Source organism: Bacidia gigantensis (assembly GCF_019456465.1).
Source record: "Bacidia gigantensis strain McMullin 20006 chromosome Unknown contig_231, whole genome shotgun sequence".
Classification (NCBI taxonomy): domain Eukaryota; kingdom Fungi; phylum Ascomycota; class Lecanoromycetes; order Lecanorales; family Ramalinaceae; genus Bacidia; species Bacidia gigantensis.
The window spans coordinates 1,906,156-1,923,224 of NW_025408598.1; the positions used below are offsets into that span (position 1 = coordinate 1,906,156).

At 49.9% G+C, this 17,069-nt stretch overlaps 6 protein-coding genes across 6 annotated transcripts; 3 read left to right on the forward strand and 3 right to left on the reverse strand.

Moving 5' to 3' along the window:
• Positions 1–1,110: 1,110 nt before the first annotated feature.
• KY384_004575 (uncharacterized protein) lies at positions 1,111–2,064 on the reverse strand (the record flags this gene model as incomplete). The annotated part of the gene is made up of 1 exon (XM_044813080.1): positions 1,111–2,064. The coding sequence occupies one exon, from the start codon at positions 2,062–2,064 to the stop codon at positions 1,111–1,113; it is 954 nt and encodes a 317-aa protein (XP_044670500.1).
• A 498-nt stretch (positions 2,065–2,562) lies between these two features.
• Positions 2,563–5,634, forward strand: KY384_004576 (uncharacterized protein; the record flags this gene model as incomplete). Its single annotated transcript, XM_044813081.1, has 3 exons — positions 2,563–2,644; positions 2,696–4,129; positions 4,181–5,634. 3 exons carry the CDS (start codon positions 2,563–2,565, stop codon positions 5,632–5,634), a joined length of 2,970 nt encoding a protein of 989 aa, XP_044670501.1.
• A 180-nt stretch (positions 5,635–5,814) lies between these two features.
• On the reverse strand, positions 5,815–6,162 carry KY384_004577 (uncharacterized protein; the record flags this gene model as incomplete). Its single annotated transcript, XM_044813082.1, has 1 exon — positions 5,815–6,162. One exon carries the CDS (start codon positions 6,160–6,162, stop codon positions 5,815–5,817), a length of 348 nt encoding a protein of 115 aa, XP_044670502.1.
• A 276-nt stretch (positions 6,163–6,438) lies between these two features.
• KY384_004578 (uncharacterized protein) lies at positions 6,439–8,808 on the forward strand (the record flags this gene model as incomplete). The annotated part of the gene is made up of 1 exon (XM_044813083.1): positions 6,439–8,808. One exon carries the CDS (start codon positions 6,439–6,441, stop codon positions 8,806–8,808), a length of 2,370 nt encoding a protein of 789 aa, XP_044670503.1.
• Positions 8,809–11,095: 2,287 nt separating this feature from the next.
• KY384_004579 (uncharacterized protein) lies at positions 11,096–12,254 on the reverse strand (the record flags this gene model as incomplete). The annotated part of the gene is made up of 2 exons (XM_044813084.1): positions 11,096–11,805; positions 12,155–12,254. The coding sequence occupies 2 exons, from the start codon at positions 12,252–12,254 to the stop codon at positions 11,096–11,098; spliced, it is 810 nt and encodes a 269-aa protein (XP_044670504.1).
• A 1,878-nt stretch (positions 12,255–14,132) lies between these two features.
• On the forward strand, positions 14,133–17,065 carry KY384_004580 (uncharacterized protein; the record flags this gene model as incomplete). The annotated part of the gene is made up of 4 exons (XM_044813085.1): positions 14,133–14,152; positions 14,305–16,038; positions 16,242–16,290; positions 16,583–17,065. The coding sequence occupies 4 exons, from the start codon at positions 14,133–14,135 to the stop codon at positions 17,063–17,065; spliced, it is 2,286 nt and encodes a 761-aa protein (XP_044670505.1).
• Positions 17,066–17,069: the final 4 nt, after the last annotated feature.

A 17,069-nucleotide genomic window follows, 5' to 3' on the forward strand; every position in this document is an offset into this window, starting at 1 on the left:
ATCTGTGTGGCGGATCGTGATTCTCATGTCCCAGCCTGCTTTCCTCTTCCCTCCCCTTACGTCCTCACAGCCCACAGCATCCTCCCACAACCCCCGCATCGCCGCACAGAAATCCCGAAACCCACCTTCCCGATTGTTGAAATCCTCGAGCCAGTATTGTTGCGCAAACACTCTTATCCTGCCCTTCGCTAGGACTTCGCGGATCTGTTCCCTCCTCAACCTGCACTTCGGAAACAGCGCCCCTCCCTTCCAATTGAGGGGGGCATGGGTCGCTTCGCAACCGTAGAGGATATGTTCGTTTAGTGTGGCCGGGAGGAGGTGGGTTTCGAGGTAGATGCGACGGCAGGTTTGGAGGAGTGGTGTAGCGATGTGGCGGGCGTGTGTGAAACCCCCATCCCTATTCCCATCACGAAACTCGGGACGGTAGTTGTACGTATGTGGGTTGAGGGGACAATTGAGGTCAGGCGTGCAGAGGAGGGCGTAGGTGTAGATTTGGTGACGTATTTCGAAGGGGAGGGCAAGGAGGGGCGAGGAGGGTTGGAGGTTGACGAGATGCGAGGGGTGAGAGGAGATTCGGGTCTTTTGAGAAGGGGGACGTTAGCATTGAGGAATTGAGAGAGAAGGGAAGGGGAAAGGGTTTACGAACGTATGCAGTGGTTTTGAGGGCGGATTTGCGACTTTTGGTGTGTTTGCGGATGTAATTGCGAGGGGAGGAGAGGCTAGGCATTGTGGAGGGAAATTATAAGGTAGAAGACTGTAGGTGATAATATTTGGTGTCTAGATCAACTTGGAGGATATTTTCAGAGTTTATGTAGTTCTGTTGACTCTGTTTATTAGTTCCGATTTCGCGACCTCGAACTTTTTATGCGGGGCAGCCCTACCAAAGTATAAATTTATGCATGTCGTTGCAAACAAGCGGAGATTTCAGCGGGGTTGGCAATTTGCAGTAATATGCTAAAAAAGATTGTTCATTTGAAATTCAATGTATGATATATTGCGACTATCAAAGTCCAAGAACAACGCCATGGTATTTACTTTCCCGCATACGCCATGCTGCTAAACGACGAATTCATCAATGCCTCCCACCCCAATCGACAACGGTTGACTGACTCAGGATTGAGGGTGAACTGAGCGTGCATTTTCAATCTCAATAGGCGTCCTCGCCTCCTGACCTGGTAGCTCGACAGTGATGTTGGTGTGCAGCTGATTCGTGTACGGCTGATGAACAGGCAGCTCCTGTGTCGGTATAGTTTGGGGGTATGGTCGATATGATTGAGACTGGCGCGGTTGTAGCGGCGCTGGTTTCGCAGCAGCGTAGTATGGATGTTCTGCGTCATCGAAGCTAGAGTTACCGCTGACTACACTACCCCTGTTGTCACTTGAATACGAAGCATGCTGCTGGATAGGCGGTTTGGTATCATAACCTTGAGGTGGGGAGCTGTATGTCGAGCTTGGACTCATCATTGAAGTGCTTGAGTGGTAGTCTGGAGGATACGAGTTCCGTAACTCCACTTGCTCAGCTAGCGCGTGGTTGTAGGCTTCGTTGTCTTTCAAGTGGGATTTCTCGATCAGTCTTTGCACGAGCGTGCTGTGCGCTTTCTTGGTGCTTTTTTTCACGAAGCCTGTTGCCATCATGTTGCACTTCATATCTACATCTTCTTTCAACCACAGCCCAACCTTCGGCAGATTGAGCCCAATTTCCACAGCTTGGCGAGGTTCGCCAGGCAAGGAGCCTCCAAGTGTCCATCGGCCTTTGATGTCTAGTCCAGTTGGTGCGAGGATGTGACTTTGTAGGCCATCAGGTAGGTCATGGAAGCAGGCCCTGAAGGTCAATTTGCCCGTGTATACGCCCGGGATGTAGGTGATCTTGTCTGTCACAGAATACCATTCGCAATTGATCTCCTCGGGGCTAGCTTCTCGTGGAGGCTTAATAGGATGTCGCTCGATGACTAGAGGGTTCAGATCTATCATCTCCGTGTGACCATGGAGGGTGCCGAGAACGGTCTCACGACTGATGCCGGCGGGCAACGGGGTGACGGTGGTGAACATTGTACGTTTCGACATTCTTGCGGGTTGAAAAATATGATGACAGGCGAGATGGGAGAGGATGGAGAGGATGGAGAGGATGAGATTACATTCGAGAGATGGAGGGTCATGGTGCGGGTCGGATGCGACTTCATCTTATTCAAATAGGGATCCTTGAATCTTCGTCAGCATCATCAGACGAGCCGACTGGTAAGCGAACGGCTATTTAGAGATCTAGCACGCACGCGACGCCTTAACCTTGCTAGACTGCCCTAAATTCAGCCACTGAGTGCTTTTTATAGGGACTACTTGCCCCTATAACGTTAGCACCCCATGTCAGCATCGGGAACGCTATCGGCTCATAACGGCGGCTGGTTGGGGCCAAGCCTGCCCCACTGCAATTCTTCTGCAGCTTCCAGGGCCTAGGAATGATGAAGGTTGCGTGCATTATTTGTAAAGCGTCGCAAGCTCACGTTGTACGTTCCAGTCGCTTTGAAATAAAGGCTACATGAGCGAGCATGACGCAGTCTCTTCCCGATGCTGTCCGCCTTTACAGCCCGGCCATTGATCGAGCTAAAGCAGCGCGACAAGTCTAAGGTCGAGTCTGTGCTTGCCTACGGTAGTTGAGCGCTCTGAAGCTGGTTCTGGAATGTGCTAAGTCTTCATCAAGGTGATCGACTGCTTGTTGGACTAAATACCGGAAGCCTTCGCGTACACAGGGTCAATGAGGTGACCAAAGAAGATGGAGACAGTGATGAAGCCTCTAAGGATCAGAGACCAACTTCCCAGCAAGGCAAAAAGCCGGTGGATCTACTGCGAGAACAGGAGAAGTTCTCAAAATACAAGATCGAGCAGCTAGCTCTCGTCAAAGAAGCAAACATCCTCCTCTCCCTCTCGAACAGCTATGTTCACATTCACGACTTGCAAAGCTACGAGCTTCAAGAAACCTTGTCCAAATCAAAGGGCGCGTCCACTTTTACTGTAACTTCCAATGTTGTGAAGGATAATTCAACGAGAGTCAACTCGATCGTCACACGTCTTGCTGTGGCTGTCAAGAGGAAATTACTGATTTGGACGTGGCATGATGGTGAGCTAGAAGGGGACAACCTAGAATATACCTTCACTGTCGCCGTCAAGACCATCACCTGGGCATCTGCGACTCGTCTCGTCGTGGGACTGAATACCAACTATGTTCTCTATGACGTTGAGTCTTCCGGAGTCATTGATATTGTGGGCCCTGGAAGTATTGGTGGCGCGCCTGGGCAAGATGGTGGACGTTTAGGGGCTACAGGCGTCGCAAGCATTGGCTATCTGGGAATGAGTGCTCCCAAGCCACTTGCAACGAAGCTGAGCGAGGGACAGATCCTGCTGGCGAGGGACATCAACACGCATTTCATCGATCTCGAAGGTACTTCCTTAGGTCGCAGACAGATCCCATGGCCTGTCGCGCCAGATGCTGTTGGCTACTCATACCCCTACCTTCTATCACTACAGACTGCGAGAGGATCGCTAGAGCTGCGAAACCCGGAAACATTGACCATGCTTCAAAGTATCCCATTACCCTCAGCAACCCAGCTCCACATCCCACAACCAAATATCAGTCTCGCGCACGCTGGAAAAGGATTCCTCGTCTTCAGCGAGCGCATGATCTGGCGAATGCAGGCTCAAGACTATGAGACTCAAATAGATCAGCTCGTAGATCGAGGCGCTTTGGATGAGGCAATCAGCTTGACGGGTCTGGTAGAAGACGCGCTACTGAAAGACAAGGCAGGCCGGCTGCGAGATATCAAGATGCAGAAAGCTCAGATGTTATTCGATACCAAGAGCTATCGCGAGTCTATAGACTTATTTACGGAAGTCAACGCACCTCCAGAAACAGTCATCAATTTGTACCCAGCCTTCATTGCAGGTCAGGCCTCAGCTTTATCTCATGAGCCCTCCGATCCTCCGGGCTCGCCAGCATCCAAAGCTTCCAAGTTGTCCAAACACAAAAGAGGTCCTTCTCACAAAAGTGTATCGGGTGAGGAGACATCCAAGAAGGCGTCGAAAAATGAAAGCAGTGAAGGGAGCCAGGACAACCACATCAATGCGAGCAGCCCGTTGGGTACGATTCTTCCATGTCTACGTATACTCCATAGCTAATTTCAATACGTAGAAGGGAAGGACCTCAAGCTAGCAACGGAAGAGCTGCGAGGCTTTCTGGTCTCCGCACGAACCAGAATGAAGAAGATACTCAACTCGGACGGCACGATGAAGCAAGAAGGACTTCAAGGAACCCTGGGAGCAGGACCTGAATCGTTGTTTGCCAAAAAGACGTTCAATCAGGCAGAAGACCAGCAGAAGCTCTTAGACACGGCTAAACTTGTCGATACCACTCTGTTTCGCGCATACATGTTCATCAGTCCTTCGTTTGCTGGTCCGCTCTTTCGAATCGACAACTTCTGTGATCCGGAAGTCGTTCAGGAAAGATTGACTGAGGCTGGTCGATATAATGATCTGGTGGACTTTCTCTATGGCAAGAAGCTGCATCGCGAGGCTCTTGAACTATTAGAACGCTTTGGTGAGAAAGAGCCAAGTAAGACCGTACCGCAACTTGCTGGACCGCAGAGAACAGTGGCCTATCTGCAAAATCTACCATCAGAGCTAGTTGATCTGATTCTGGAATTTGCGAAGTGGCCATTGAAGAAAGATCCTGACCTCGGGATGGAAATCTTCCTAGCAGACACAGAGAACGCTGAATCACTACCCCGAGATCGAGTTCTTGATTTCTTGCTGAACGTGGATGAGAAGCTTGCGCTCACATACTTAGAACACATCATAAACGAACTCAACGACACCACCCCTTCATTCCACCAACGACTCGTCGACTTCTACATCGACGGGCTCAAGAAGAAACCTCATCCATCCCTCGAGGCCCGTGAAGAATGGAAATCCAAAACCCTCACCTTCCTCCGAAACAGCAAAAGCTACCAAGCCTACAAAGCCCTCAACAAGCTCCTAGCCGACGATCCCAATCTTTACGAAGCCCGCGCCATCGTCCTCAGCCACATGGGCCAGCACAAACAAGCCCTCGACATTTACGTCTTCAAGCTCAACGACGCCGAAAAGGCGGAAGAGTACTGCAACCAGATCTACCTCGCCTCCACCTCCCCCCAGACACCTCAACAACCACAAAGTGGTCACAGACGCGTTTCCATCACCACGGATCCAGACGACACCCAACCGTCCATCTACCAGACCCTCCTCTCTCTCTATCTCTCCCCTCCCCCGCCCCATAAACCCCAATGGGGACCCGCACTCGATCTCCTAGCCAAACACGGCGCGCGCATGCCTGCCTCCTCAACGCTAAACACCATCCCCGAAGTCCTGCCCGTGAAAGACCTGGAGAACTATTTCCGCGGCCAGATTCGCTCTGCGAACAGCGTCGCCAATGAGAGTAGGATTGTGGCTGGTTTGAGGAGTGCGTTGGCGTTCAGTGAGGAGGCGAGACTGAGACTTGGTGATGAAAAGACGGGGGGAATAGAGGGAGGAATAGGAGGGTTGTTATTGGCGAGGAGAGGGTGTGTGGGGTCTGTTACAAGAGATTTGGGGGAAGTGCTGTTAAGGTGATGCCGGAGTGAGTATTACCCTGCCCCTTCCCTTGTACTTTTGAGGTTGTGCTGATGTGTGCGTAGTAATAGCGTTGTTCACTACGGGTGTTCGACGAGGTGAGGTGGGTGGATTGATGTTCGGTGTAGCTTTGAGACGGTCTTTTATTCATAGAGTAGATACCCCATTCAAAGCTTCTAGTCAAGGCTTCGTCGGATCCTTGAACGGCCCCAATCCTTCCTCTTCTCCCTCAACATCTTCCTCCCCATATGTCTCCTCAGCCTTATTTTCGTCCACACTCCTTGTATTGCCTGTTCCCTCCTTTTCAGCTGCTTTGTCCTGCTCCATCTTGTCCGTCAGAAACTCGTTTATTTCTCCCTGTAATTTGCCGACCGCCCCTTTCAGCTCGTGGAGATAGGCCGTCTTTTTTTCTGTAGATGCTGTAGAGGCGGTGGCGGAGGGCAGTGTATGTGTGAAGATCTGGGATTCCTCGGGAGATGTATAGAATGCTTTGAGCTCGGACTTGTCGTTTAATGGTTTGGTCGCCATGGAAATGGTCCTCAGAAGAGCTCAACAGGTTTATTGTATTACAAGACGGAGATCATTGAGGCCACTTGACTAAGCACTAGATTTTAGGGTGCTTCCCCCCAGAGCCTCCTCCGCAGCCCCCCGCTCTAGGGCCCGTGACTAGCGGAGCTTCAATGGCGAAGACCAGCCTGCCTCGCTGTCACCGACAGTAGCGATTGAAAGGCGCTAGAAGAGATGGAAGTATCACAAAGAAATTGTTCAAGCGTCGAATGAACGGCGCAAGAATCCATCTTGGCCATGAATCCCGGCGCAACGGGCCACCGACGGCCGGGCGCATTCTCATCTCGTCCTGGGTCGTCTCCTAGCATTGACAGTGACGACTCACCCTCTTCGCCTCCTTCCGCGCGACCTCAATCGCGTGAACAGAGCTCTCAGCGCCATCCACAACATGTGCGACATGTCCTACCAAATTCCACCGCCGCGAGTAGCACAACATCCTTTAGCAACTTTTCGAGGCCAGGCTTTCATAGGCAAGAATCGAACGAACCACCGTCACGTCACTCCGGTGGTGAAGTCAAAGGACACAAGCGGCAGCACTCACAAGGTTTCTTTGAGCCTACCCTGCCATCTGCCACACCAAATCTGAGTGATCAGGGCGTCATGTCAAATCTCACGGCTTCTCAGATCGCTGCTCAAGCAGCAATGCAGCATCAATCGCATAGCAGACAACGCTCGATAACAATACCCTCACCTCAGAGTAGCCCTCCAATAGGCTCAGCAACCGGAACAATCACAGGCAAGAGAAAGCCACCGCCTATACAGACAGGGCACAGTGGTGCGGACAGATCCAATGGCCCTCCCACATCAGGGTCGAGACCATACAATGGCAGCGTAGGGTCGAATTCTGCTGCGGCTGCCACAGCTGCCAATGCTGCATATCCTGGCAGACTGTCACCAGGCTTCATGGGTTATGAACCGCCTATACCAGAGAAAGAGCCTAAGCTCAAGGAACAAAAGTCAAAGATGAAGCTTTTCTCCAAGCCGAAAGACAAGTCGAATAGGGATGCCAATATAGACAAGCCACTACCTTCACCAAACAAATTTCCTACTGTTCCAAGCAGTGGTCTTTCTAAGCTGGTCAATCCATCTACGACTAGCCTCGCAGACTCAATTACCTCGGGGGCATCGCTCTATTCGCTGAATACCGGCAACACCTCCACGTCTACGCTAGTTCCGACAGATCGGCAGAGAGGCGAAGAGAAAGAAAAGCACAAGCATCACTTCCTATCTAGACAGAAAAACAAGCTCAGGGACAGGATTGCTGATGATCACACGCTCCTATTATCGTCGGCCTCAAGTAATTCACAGCCATTGAATCCATCGGCGCCGAACACGCTCTACTCTTTTGCCCCTGCTCCAGCAAGCCCTGCGACAACATCCTTCACAGGCCTCGACCTTCGCCATGCAGGGAAAGCAGTTCGAGAGAGGAAGAGGGAGGAAAAATCTCTTCCCTTTGCACCCAAGATTACCGACATTGATAAAATCGACTTCGCTATTAACCCCGGCCGCTCGACTCCTGGGCCTTCGCTTTTTGGCCCATCCACATCCAATACGATAGAACTTCCTAGTGCTGGCGGGGTCAGCTCGATTCTCAGCAATCTCCGTCAAGAAGATGCCTGGGACTTTCTCAAAGCCAAACTCCTCGTCATCTTCGAAGGAGAGGAAGTCCGCATCCCTATTGAAGACCTCAACCGTCTTCTTACGATGCACATCCAACGTCGTATCCGCACGAACAATCCCACAGGCCTAATTGAAGACCTTCGCGACTTTCTTTCCGTAGGCTTCAATTCTGTCGATCACACTCTCCGCCCTATAGCAGAAACCCGCCTTGTGCGCGCACTGGTAGATACCTGGGGCCTCCTCTTCGGCCGGCTCCTCCCATTCATCCAAGCGGTCTTCCTCCCTCTCGACCTGGAGTTCAAAGGCCACGGCACCTTCCTCTCCGCCCGTGAGTCCGCCGACTTCTGGGGCGCAGACCCCTCCTCAACCTCAGAAGCCTTCGGCAATGCCTTCGACGTCCGACGTATCGTCCTCCTCGCCTACCGCGACACTCTAATCCTCCCCCGCTATGACGCGCTTAAAACCACCTTTTCCCGCCTAAGTCTCGAGAGCATCAATCCCGCCGCCCAACCCTCACCCATGGTCGATTCTTTCGACACGCTCACCTCCTCCTCCACAGCGCGCCCCGGAACCGCCGGCTCCGCCCACGCCGCCCCACCTCTCAGCGAATCCTATAATTCCCAATCCTCCACCCTCTACGACCCCTCCGACTCCTCCCGCTCGCGCGGTAACTCCAACCTCTCCGCCCCCGAACTCCCCTCCTTCACCACGACAGCCCCGCACTCTACCCTCCCCACCTCTTTCCAAGGCAAACACGCAAATTCTAACTCTTCCCGGCCTGCGCTGCCGGATAGTACGCATGTCACCGACACAGTGGCGAGGATGCTGCAGTGCGTGTCTGTGCTCGCTAGCACGCAGAGTAATGATGAGGCGCAGCGCAAGATGGAGGATTTGGCGAGGGCGTTGAAGTTGAATTGGTTGGGGCGGGGACGGACGGGGAGAAATCGGAGGGGAATTGTAGGGGGAAAGGGGGTATGGTTGGGTTAGCGCCGCCGCCGTTGACGGGGAAGGTTAGGGTGCCTGTTGGTGCTATGGGTTGAGTGATGGTTTGCGAGAGGTACGCTAAGTGGAGATGGCGGTGAGATGGTGTTGCTACTTTAGCGAGGCGTTTCGTGGGTTGTTATGGATTACTAGGAGGGCTGGTGAGAGCTGAACGTCAGGCAGAAACATCGAGTCATTCACTCCTCTATCTTGTCAAGGACTGAGTCCTCCCACTACATGACCATCTCCTCAATCTCACGTTCTCCAACATCTTCTCCTCCAACCTCCCCCCCCCTAACTCTTCCAAATTGAACCGGTCCAACCCCCGAGCTGAGATGACGCTTATAGCGTACACCGCCATGAATACGATGCGCCTTATCTTCCCAAGGGCACTTTATCGTCTTGTCCCATATTCGACGATTTGGGTAAGAGTGATGTTTACATTCAAGGGGAAATTTGACTGCATGTGCGTTAGATTGGGAGGGGAAGAAAAAGAGAGGAGGGGGCTTTACGTGTATAAAATGCGCTCGGCCTTGGAGGGGAGCATGGTCTTGTTATAATTGGGGAGGGGGAAAGAGAATGATATAGCCCTATAGCTGGAAACTATCAACGCAAGATAAATTCAAACAGAATGTCTCGCGTCTTGGGGGTGGAGGAGGCTTTGGTCCGATGCGTGTTCTGTCAAGCGAGGAAGCACTGATCAGAGAACGGGGGAGACTATTAAGGTGCTATGTGGCCAATACGTTGCCTGAGATGTTCTGGTGGACGACGACTATGTGGCTGAAATCTGTGCTGGTTGGTTATATTACTGCCTTGATCTAGAAGAGTTCTTAGGTAAGAGATTTTTGTGTTTTAAGAACATTTGGGGTGTCGTTCCAATTGAATAGCTCTTCATCAGATTACATGTCTGCTGCTTTTCTTGCTGTTCACCCCAGGCTGCTTTGAACGTAGCTGAGGATGTCCTTTTCTGGGGGGTTGAAATGTCGTTTCTCCTGAAAAGCTTAAGTCATGGTTCAGCTCTTGTAACGTTGATTTCGTAAACTTTTTTGTGGAAAAGACAATACCTAACCTCAAAGGTCGCTACTCTACTTCGAAACTTCTCTCATCGCGTGAAGTCTCTGCCTTGCCGTCTTACAGAAGGCCGTGCTGTGATTCATTCTGAGACGCATTCCTTGCTTGCCAGCATGAGTTCTCAAAAATTTGTTGACAGCGTGAACCGTCGGCGTACGTCAGGTTCAAGGTCTTTCGCTTCGTCGCTGTCTCCAATGTCTACAAGGCGGAGGCTAGGAGGGTATCTGTATCTTGCTCCCTTCTCATTCCCCTCTGACCACAGTATCAGCACATGGCAGGGAACGCATCGCTATCCGAAGATATTGACTTACTACGTTCAATATACAAGAACTCCACAATAGACTGTGCCCATACAGCGACAGCGATGATCTGCCCGAAAGACCATGTTGGTGATATCAAGTGATTCTTGTAGAAGATACCGTACAAATAGAGTTGATAAGCGAAGCTTGTGGTCCATAGTATTGTGGACACAGGTACAAACAACCGCCACAAAAGAGTATTGTAGTGCCCAAAAGTGTTGAGGTATCTTGCTTCGAATCTTGACATCATCTTCTTCAGTCGAGTGCTATTCGTGGTGTGGATGTAATGTCTTACAGTGAGACCAGATAGCCAAACGACACAGAAGAGAAGTATCGATCCGACCACACTGGGGTCAATATCACGAGAATCAAGATTGTAGGTCTTATAGGACATTGACTTGCAGAGAGAGAAACCTCGTTCGATATTGCCACCCCTATCATCTCCTATACTGTACTGAAACCTGCCCAGTGCTTTAAAATAATTCATGCCCAGATTTGTTGCTGATAATGCCATAGTAAGACCGGTCAAAATTATCATGTGCCAAGAGTTCTGACCATACCAAGCAATACACGTGAGAGAAAGCACTACTGGAGTATAGCCATTCATGGCCAAAGGCAGAGTCAGCAGGATATCGTAGTCATCGTACCCTACACTAAGCGTCTGCGTCTGTGGCTTACCCAAGTCAATGTAACTCTTGTTGGGATCAGATAAAATTAAGGCCGCAATTTGAATCACGGATACGAAGTAGCATTGGTGTTTGTGAAAGTCAACCACAGCTGTCGTTAAGGCAAGTGTGTGCTTTCGAATTTCCTGACCTCTCAAGGAGGGCCATGTTTCGAGAAGTATCAGAGAGACGAAAGAGCCGATCGAAAGTGCACTTTGCGCTATTAAGGACCAGAAGACCTAGGAATCTAAGCTTCATCTAATAATGGGAGTTGACTCTTACCCCAATACCACCAAGCTCGGGATTCACGGTTCTGGGGGCGCAGATCTGCCTTATGCAACTCTGCAGCTCAAAATTTTGCTGCACTGGAGCCCTATCAAGTTCGACGCCATCGTCCTCCAAGGGTGGAAAAAGCCCATCTCCAGTACAACTGTATGGGAAAGCGATTGTATCTTCGTATGTCCCCACTTTGCTGCTACTGAAAGCGAAGCCGAGTTCTTTTACAATAGCGTTTCTTGAAGCTACCACATACTGCAAATTTTGCCAGTCTAAGCTCCAATGACTCAATCTTCCAATGTCATTATCCAGCATCTGCACATTCAGAGCGAATCTCTTGGCAGAGTCGGATCCAATGAATTCGGGGGTGGAATTCCAGTTGGCAATACGGTCAGAATAGTAGTTCCGACGGGTCGCTAAGGTCGTCCATAGGCCACATGTTGCAAGATTGTTCACTGTTGTTCGACTTGCGTGAGACTCTTTGTCTAGTAAATACCCGCTGTTATTACATATTGTCAAGCAATTGCCTTCTGCGAAGTAGGGCCAATACTCTGAATCAGTGAGTGCACGAGGGTCCTCGGGGTAAAGAAGAGAGCATCCCGGACTTTGAGAGGCCTTATCAACATTGATGTCGATCCAATCTTGCAATGTAAGGCCAGTGGCATTCACATTCGAGAGATTCATTTCTTGATCTTTAATGAATGCTCATCCATGAACCAGGGACAGCAGAAGTCAAGCATGAGGAAATTTATTTCTTAAAAACAAAACTGGCCGTCAGGCAAAGCCTGATTGCTGGCAATCTTCGCCGCAATCCATAGAAAATTCCTACCATCCTATCTTCAGCCTTTTCGAAACGATATGCGATGATTGTCTCAAAGTTCCTGAATGCATTTATTGTGCGGTACCAAATACCCCTTCGTGCAATGTGGAGATTAGCCACGGAGTCTGAAAACTTTGCTGCACAAGCATTACATTTGATTCAAGTAGTTCTTGAGTAGCTCCGCTTCATGCAAATCTCAGGAGGAGGGGCGTTTAACCTACATTGTAGGAGCATATCTCGCATTTCACTGGTTAAGATCTCCAGGTAGTCTAGTAGCCGCGCCAACGAGGCAACGCCCACTTCGTGGCGGAAGAGCTGCATGAGTGGCGTACGTCCACTCGTGCTCGCTTTCTTTACCTTAAAAGCGAGTACATGAAAGGAGCATCCCATAGAACGGTACTTCCAACACTCACATCAGTTTGGCGCACTACGAGCTTTTGTAGAACATACCAAGTAGTGACTGGGAGGCGCCAACTCTGATCGACATAGACGTCTGAAGCAATGGAACCGCGCATTCGAGGCTATCAGGTGATCACTGTACTGTTAAGCCTCCTATCGTGCGGATTAGCGGCCAGCAGGGCGGAAGTCTGGCATTGATTGGCTATGGTTGGTCTACTTTTGATGGTGGGGAATTATCCTTCTCAGCTTGATGGTCGGACAAAGGGATGGAGAAGGTGAAATCAAATGTCGATAATGGGTACTTATTGTGATAATCATTGCTATGTAAGCAGAAAGTATGCGGCTGCTATTAAATTCCTTGAAAGCTTGTTGTCTGCAGAAGACGAGTGGCTGATGAACGTCAAGCTGAGGCTAGTTATTCAAATCCCTGGTTTCGCCATGCCATATTTCCGTCTGTGCTAATGGCGTTCTCGGTGAGTAGGGCAAGTATATATCTCAGAAATTCAGCGGTCCGTCACACTATGATGCGTATAGATGCCAAATTCAATGTGGAAAGTATGGGGATTTAGTCAGGACGTGTGGTTGCCACCGGGGGCAACGGAGTGGTGGTTGGCTAGCAATTTGAATATATAAAATATATAGGCCACTTGATTCACTTGACAGTCGGTTTGATTTGAGGGATGGATGCTTGGTCCAAAATCGTGTTACTCCTGAATTACACGAGTAATCCGCTGGTAATCCAACCGATTATTTAGGTAATTTTCGGTTGCTCACCAGGAGATTAGCCTCGGAGTTAATCTATTGCCAAGCCTTTATGCAGTGAGATGGGCTTGGCAGACAGCAATCCATAGGTTTTGATCACTAGTTTGATTATTGCTCTGTGACTTTTACATAGTCCCCTTTGGCCTCCAGACTGGTCGGTCTAAGCCGCTGCCAGCGCTGGTAGTTTTAAGGAGCATCCTCTAGGACAATGTGACTCAGTCATATATCTTTATCAAATCACCAATGCCAATGATAACGCTCGATCTTTGCATGCCCAACGAAACCCTCGGGAGATGACATTATCTCTGAAGCTGTATTGCCTTTCCCAGCATCAAGCCCGGACGCTGCAAGTGTTTCCGAGCTCGTCTGTGAGGTATGGAACATATTCCCATACCCAGAGGGCAACCAAGATCCGCTTTCCCACCCGTACCATATATCTGCAAAGTAAAATATGATAAGGGACCATTCTTAAGCTATCCTGGTAGAAGAGGTCTCCCAGCTTTATACAGTGTGGGAGGTATTCAAAGCCCTAGCCTGAATATTGGGCATCGGAGATCCCTTATTGCGGTGCCGCCGCCTGAGTTCGCGTCTTTTCTCCAGACTTGGCTCTTTTTTGGCCTGCTACATGAAGTACTAGGGGACTTGTATCACCCCGAGGACTTCGTCAAGATATCTTCCGCTGTCGAGGGCGAGAGGGTTGTCATTACAACGGCAAGTCTCGTACCCCAGCTTCTAAAATGGGGGGCAATAGTAAAGCAGGATGAAACTCGACTGGTGACCATTTATGAGCACATTGCTAAATGTTTGAGGTTGACTTTTGCATGTCTAGCTATTACAGATCTTGTCATGGATAATGATTTCAAGTTTCATCTTGCTTCTGTCGCAGAAATACTAGGTTATGCTACAAGCAAGGCATGCAATGTCGCCTGGACGGATGACCCTCGCAATTCATTGATACCTTATGTCTGGTGTATTCCCATCAGCGTTAAATTTCGGCAATCAATTCTGCTTGAACGTAGCGACTGCTGCCCGAGCCAGATGGAGATGCTAATCAAGACGTTCACATCACCACAAGCCGTAGGTTACCTCATTAGATGCTTCTACAAGGATGAGGATCAGTTGCAGCATGCATCTTGCGACGAAAAGAATTGTCGAGCGGGCAATTCGGTACCCCTGGCCAAGTGACCCATCATGTCAACGACGAGTGTAGGTGCGAATTCATGAACGTCCCCGAGAAGAAGCTGGTAGATTGCTTGGAATTGGGAGATCTACCACTTTTGCGACTTCGAGAAGACAAAGATTCGGACAAGATGTCAATTGAGATAGTCGCTTCAACAAACTCCACGCCCTACGTAGCATTGTCCCATGTATGGACGGACGGTCTCGGTAATCCTCATGCGACTGCTTTACCTCGCTGTCAACTTTCAAGATTAAAAGCACTGATCGACAAATTGCATACCTCTATCTCCCTAGAAGACTCGAACGGTGCGCCTGAGCTGCTACTGTGGTGTGACACTTTGTGCTGTCCAGTAATATCACCAGAAGGTAAACGCATGGCACTACAGCAGATGTACCGCACATATTACCAAGCTTCGATGGTCCTTGTACTAGACCGAAGTTTCCTTAAGTACCGCGTTGGAGGCATAGGCGCTGATGAAGCGTGTCTTCGTATTGCAGTCTCTCGTTGGATGACGAGGCTTTGGACTCTGCAAGAGGGTGCGCTAGGGGCTCTGAAAAACAAGTTGTGGTTTCAGTTCAAGGAGATGGCTTTGAATGTGGCGACAATGTATGGCTTTCTCATACAGACTCAAGAAATTGAGATTCAAAGGCGAGGGATTGCAGACAACGTGATAGGAAGAGTCCATAACCTGACCCTACCCGAAGTTCAAAAACAGGAGCACAGAGGTGCCTCTTTCAAGGACGTCATGAAGGGGTTACTGTATCGATCCGTTACCGTCTCTTCCGACGAACCGATAATCATTGCTTCACTTCTAGGTCTTGATGTGAGTGCAATACTGGCCTCGAATCCGCAGCAACGTATGCAAACCCTCTGGAGAATCATGAGTACCTCCCCTTCTGGTATCAATAAGCATATTATCTTCCACCAGGGTCCCAAAATATGTGAGCGTGGCCTCCGATGGGCCCCGCAATCTCTGCTTTCAATAGACCGCCTCTTTGAAATTCCAATGCCTGGCGAACAAGAGGATCGAGGTCACTTGGTAACAGATGACAGTACAATGGGGCTCCTTGTTGAATTGGCCGGCTTTCGAATAAGCACAGCCAATCCCACGAAAGGTTTGCCCAAACACCTCGCCGGCTTTGAGTCTTTGCCACAAAAAAGCATTCTCAAAAACAATCTATCAATGAGAGATGGCCAGGGACGTTGGTATACTGTGAATCGCTGTCAGCCCGCTGCGTCCGAATCTTCCGCTGAACAAGCAGACTTGAGTGTCATTATTTCAAATCTTCCGATTCCTTGGGTCTTGTATCGCGGATCTAGTTCTTGGATCCCACTAATCGGGTATGGATACCGGGGTCTTCTAGTCGAGCAGGCGGACAAGCAGCAATCTCGAAGTGATCAGATCACAGCTGTCGAGAAAAAGTCACACGTCACATTCACCAATTTGAACCCAGAAATGAATCGATTCTGTCATACAGCGTACTCTCTTGCTCAGGAGTTAATTGCATCAACAGCCGGTCGCCGGTTGGCAGAGTTCACAACCAACAGCATCAATCTGGAGAACACTGTCTATGGAGAGGCCCTTCAAGCCTTCTTCCTCGAGTCTCAGCGTCTTTCAAGAACTTCTGTCGCTATTGATGCACTTGCTTCGTGCGGCTATAGAGGCGATGAGCAAGGATATGGGCACATGAATGGGTACATGGCACACGTATTCCGGGGACACTATATTCAGCTTGAAGAGTATGCACCGTATAATCGGAAATGGTGTGTTGATTGAAGAGACTGTAGGAAATCAATCTACCATGCCCCCGGATGTCTATTTACAACACAGATCCGTGTATGACACGTAGTCTGTATCTTCAGACTCGACCATTATGATGGCCATGACGGAGGTTCAAAGACGTTCTCGGTAGGCCACCAAACAGTGAAAGTCAGCACCACCGTTGCCGAACCTTTGGGTCGTCTAGGTTCAAACAGCCAAATCGGCCTATTGGTGGTAAGACCGATAGTCGCATGGTCAGTCTAGAGATCAAAGTAGGTTAATGACAGCCTTTTGAGAAGAAAATACGCTAGGCTATGATATCGCCGATAAGCTCAATAAGGCAGCGGAAGCGGCAGCGCTAGTAATAGTGGCAGATCTGATAAATGCTTGGCATTCAACATCTGTGGCGAGAGCGTCATCACGCATGCGAGTTTATCTCATCAACGATCTATCACTTCAATCGATACTTTTCATACGCTTTGGCGACTAGCAGGCTGAATTATGGTCACTCACAGCACAAGACGTGCTTGCTTCCTTATAGCACAGTTACAGCCCTCTCGTCGTCTCTTCTCATCTCGATCCCAGCTTTGCTCTCCTGCCTCGTTCGCCTCAGGTCCCGCTCCACCTCGACTTCCAGAAGAAGAGCAGCAACTTTACGAGAAGCTCCAACGCTCATCGACTGGAGCGTTCAGTACCCCTAGACCCTCAATCACCGTGAACCAGTCACCCGCCACCCCTTCATCCAAAGCGGAGGCACAATCTGAGATCCCGCCACAGATTAATCAATCGCCTCAGAATGAATCTATGTTGATGTCTGCAAGTGATCAAAAGATAGAGGATATAGATGCAAAGGTGACGGCACAGGGTGACGGGGATGAGTTACATCCAGACGTGAGAAGAGGCGCGAAGCCGGAATTTGAGGGCGAGAGGAATCCTCGGACAGGAGAGATGGGTGGACCGAAGAATGAGCCGTTACGTTGGGGTGCTGAAGTAGATTGGAGCTATAATGGAAGAGTAACGGACTTCTGATGTC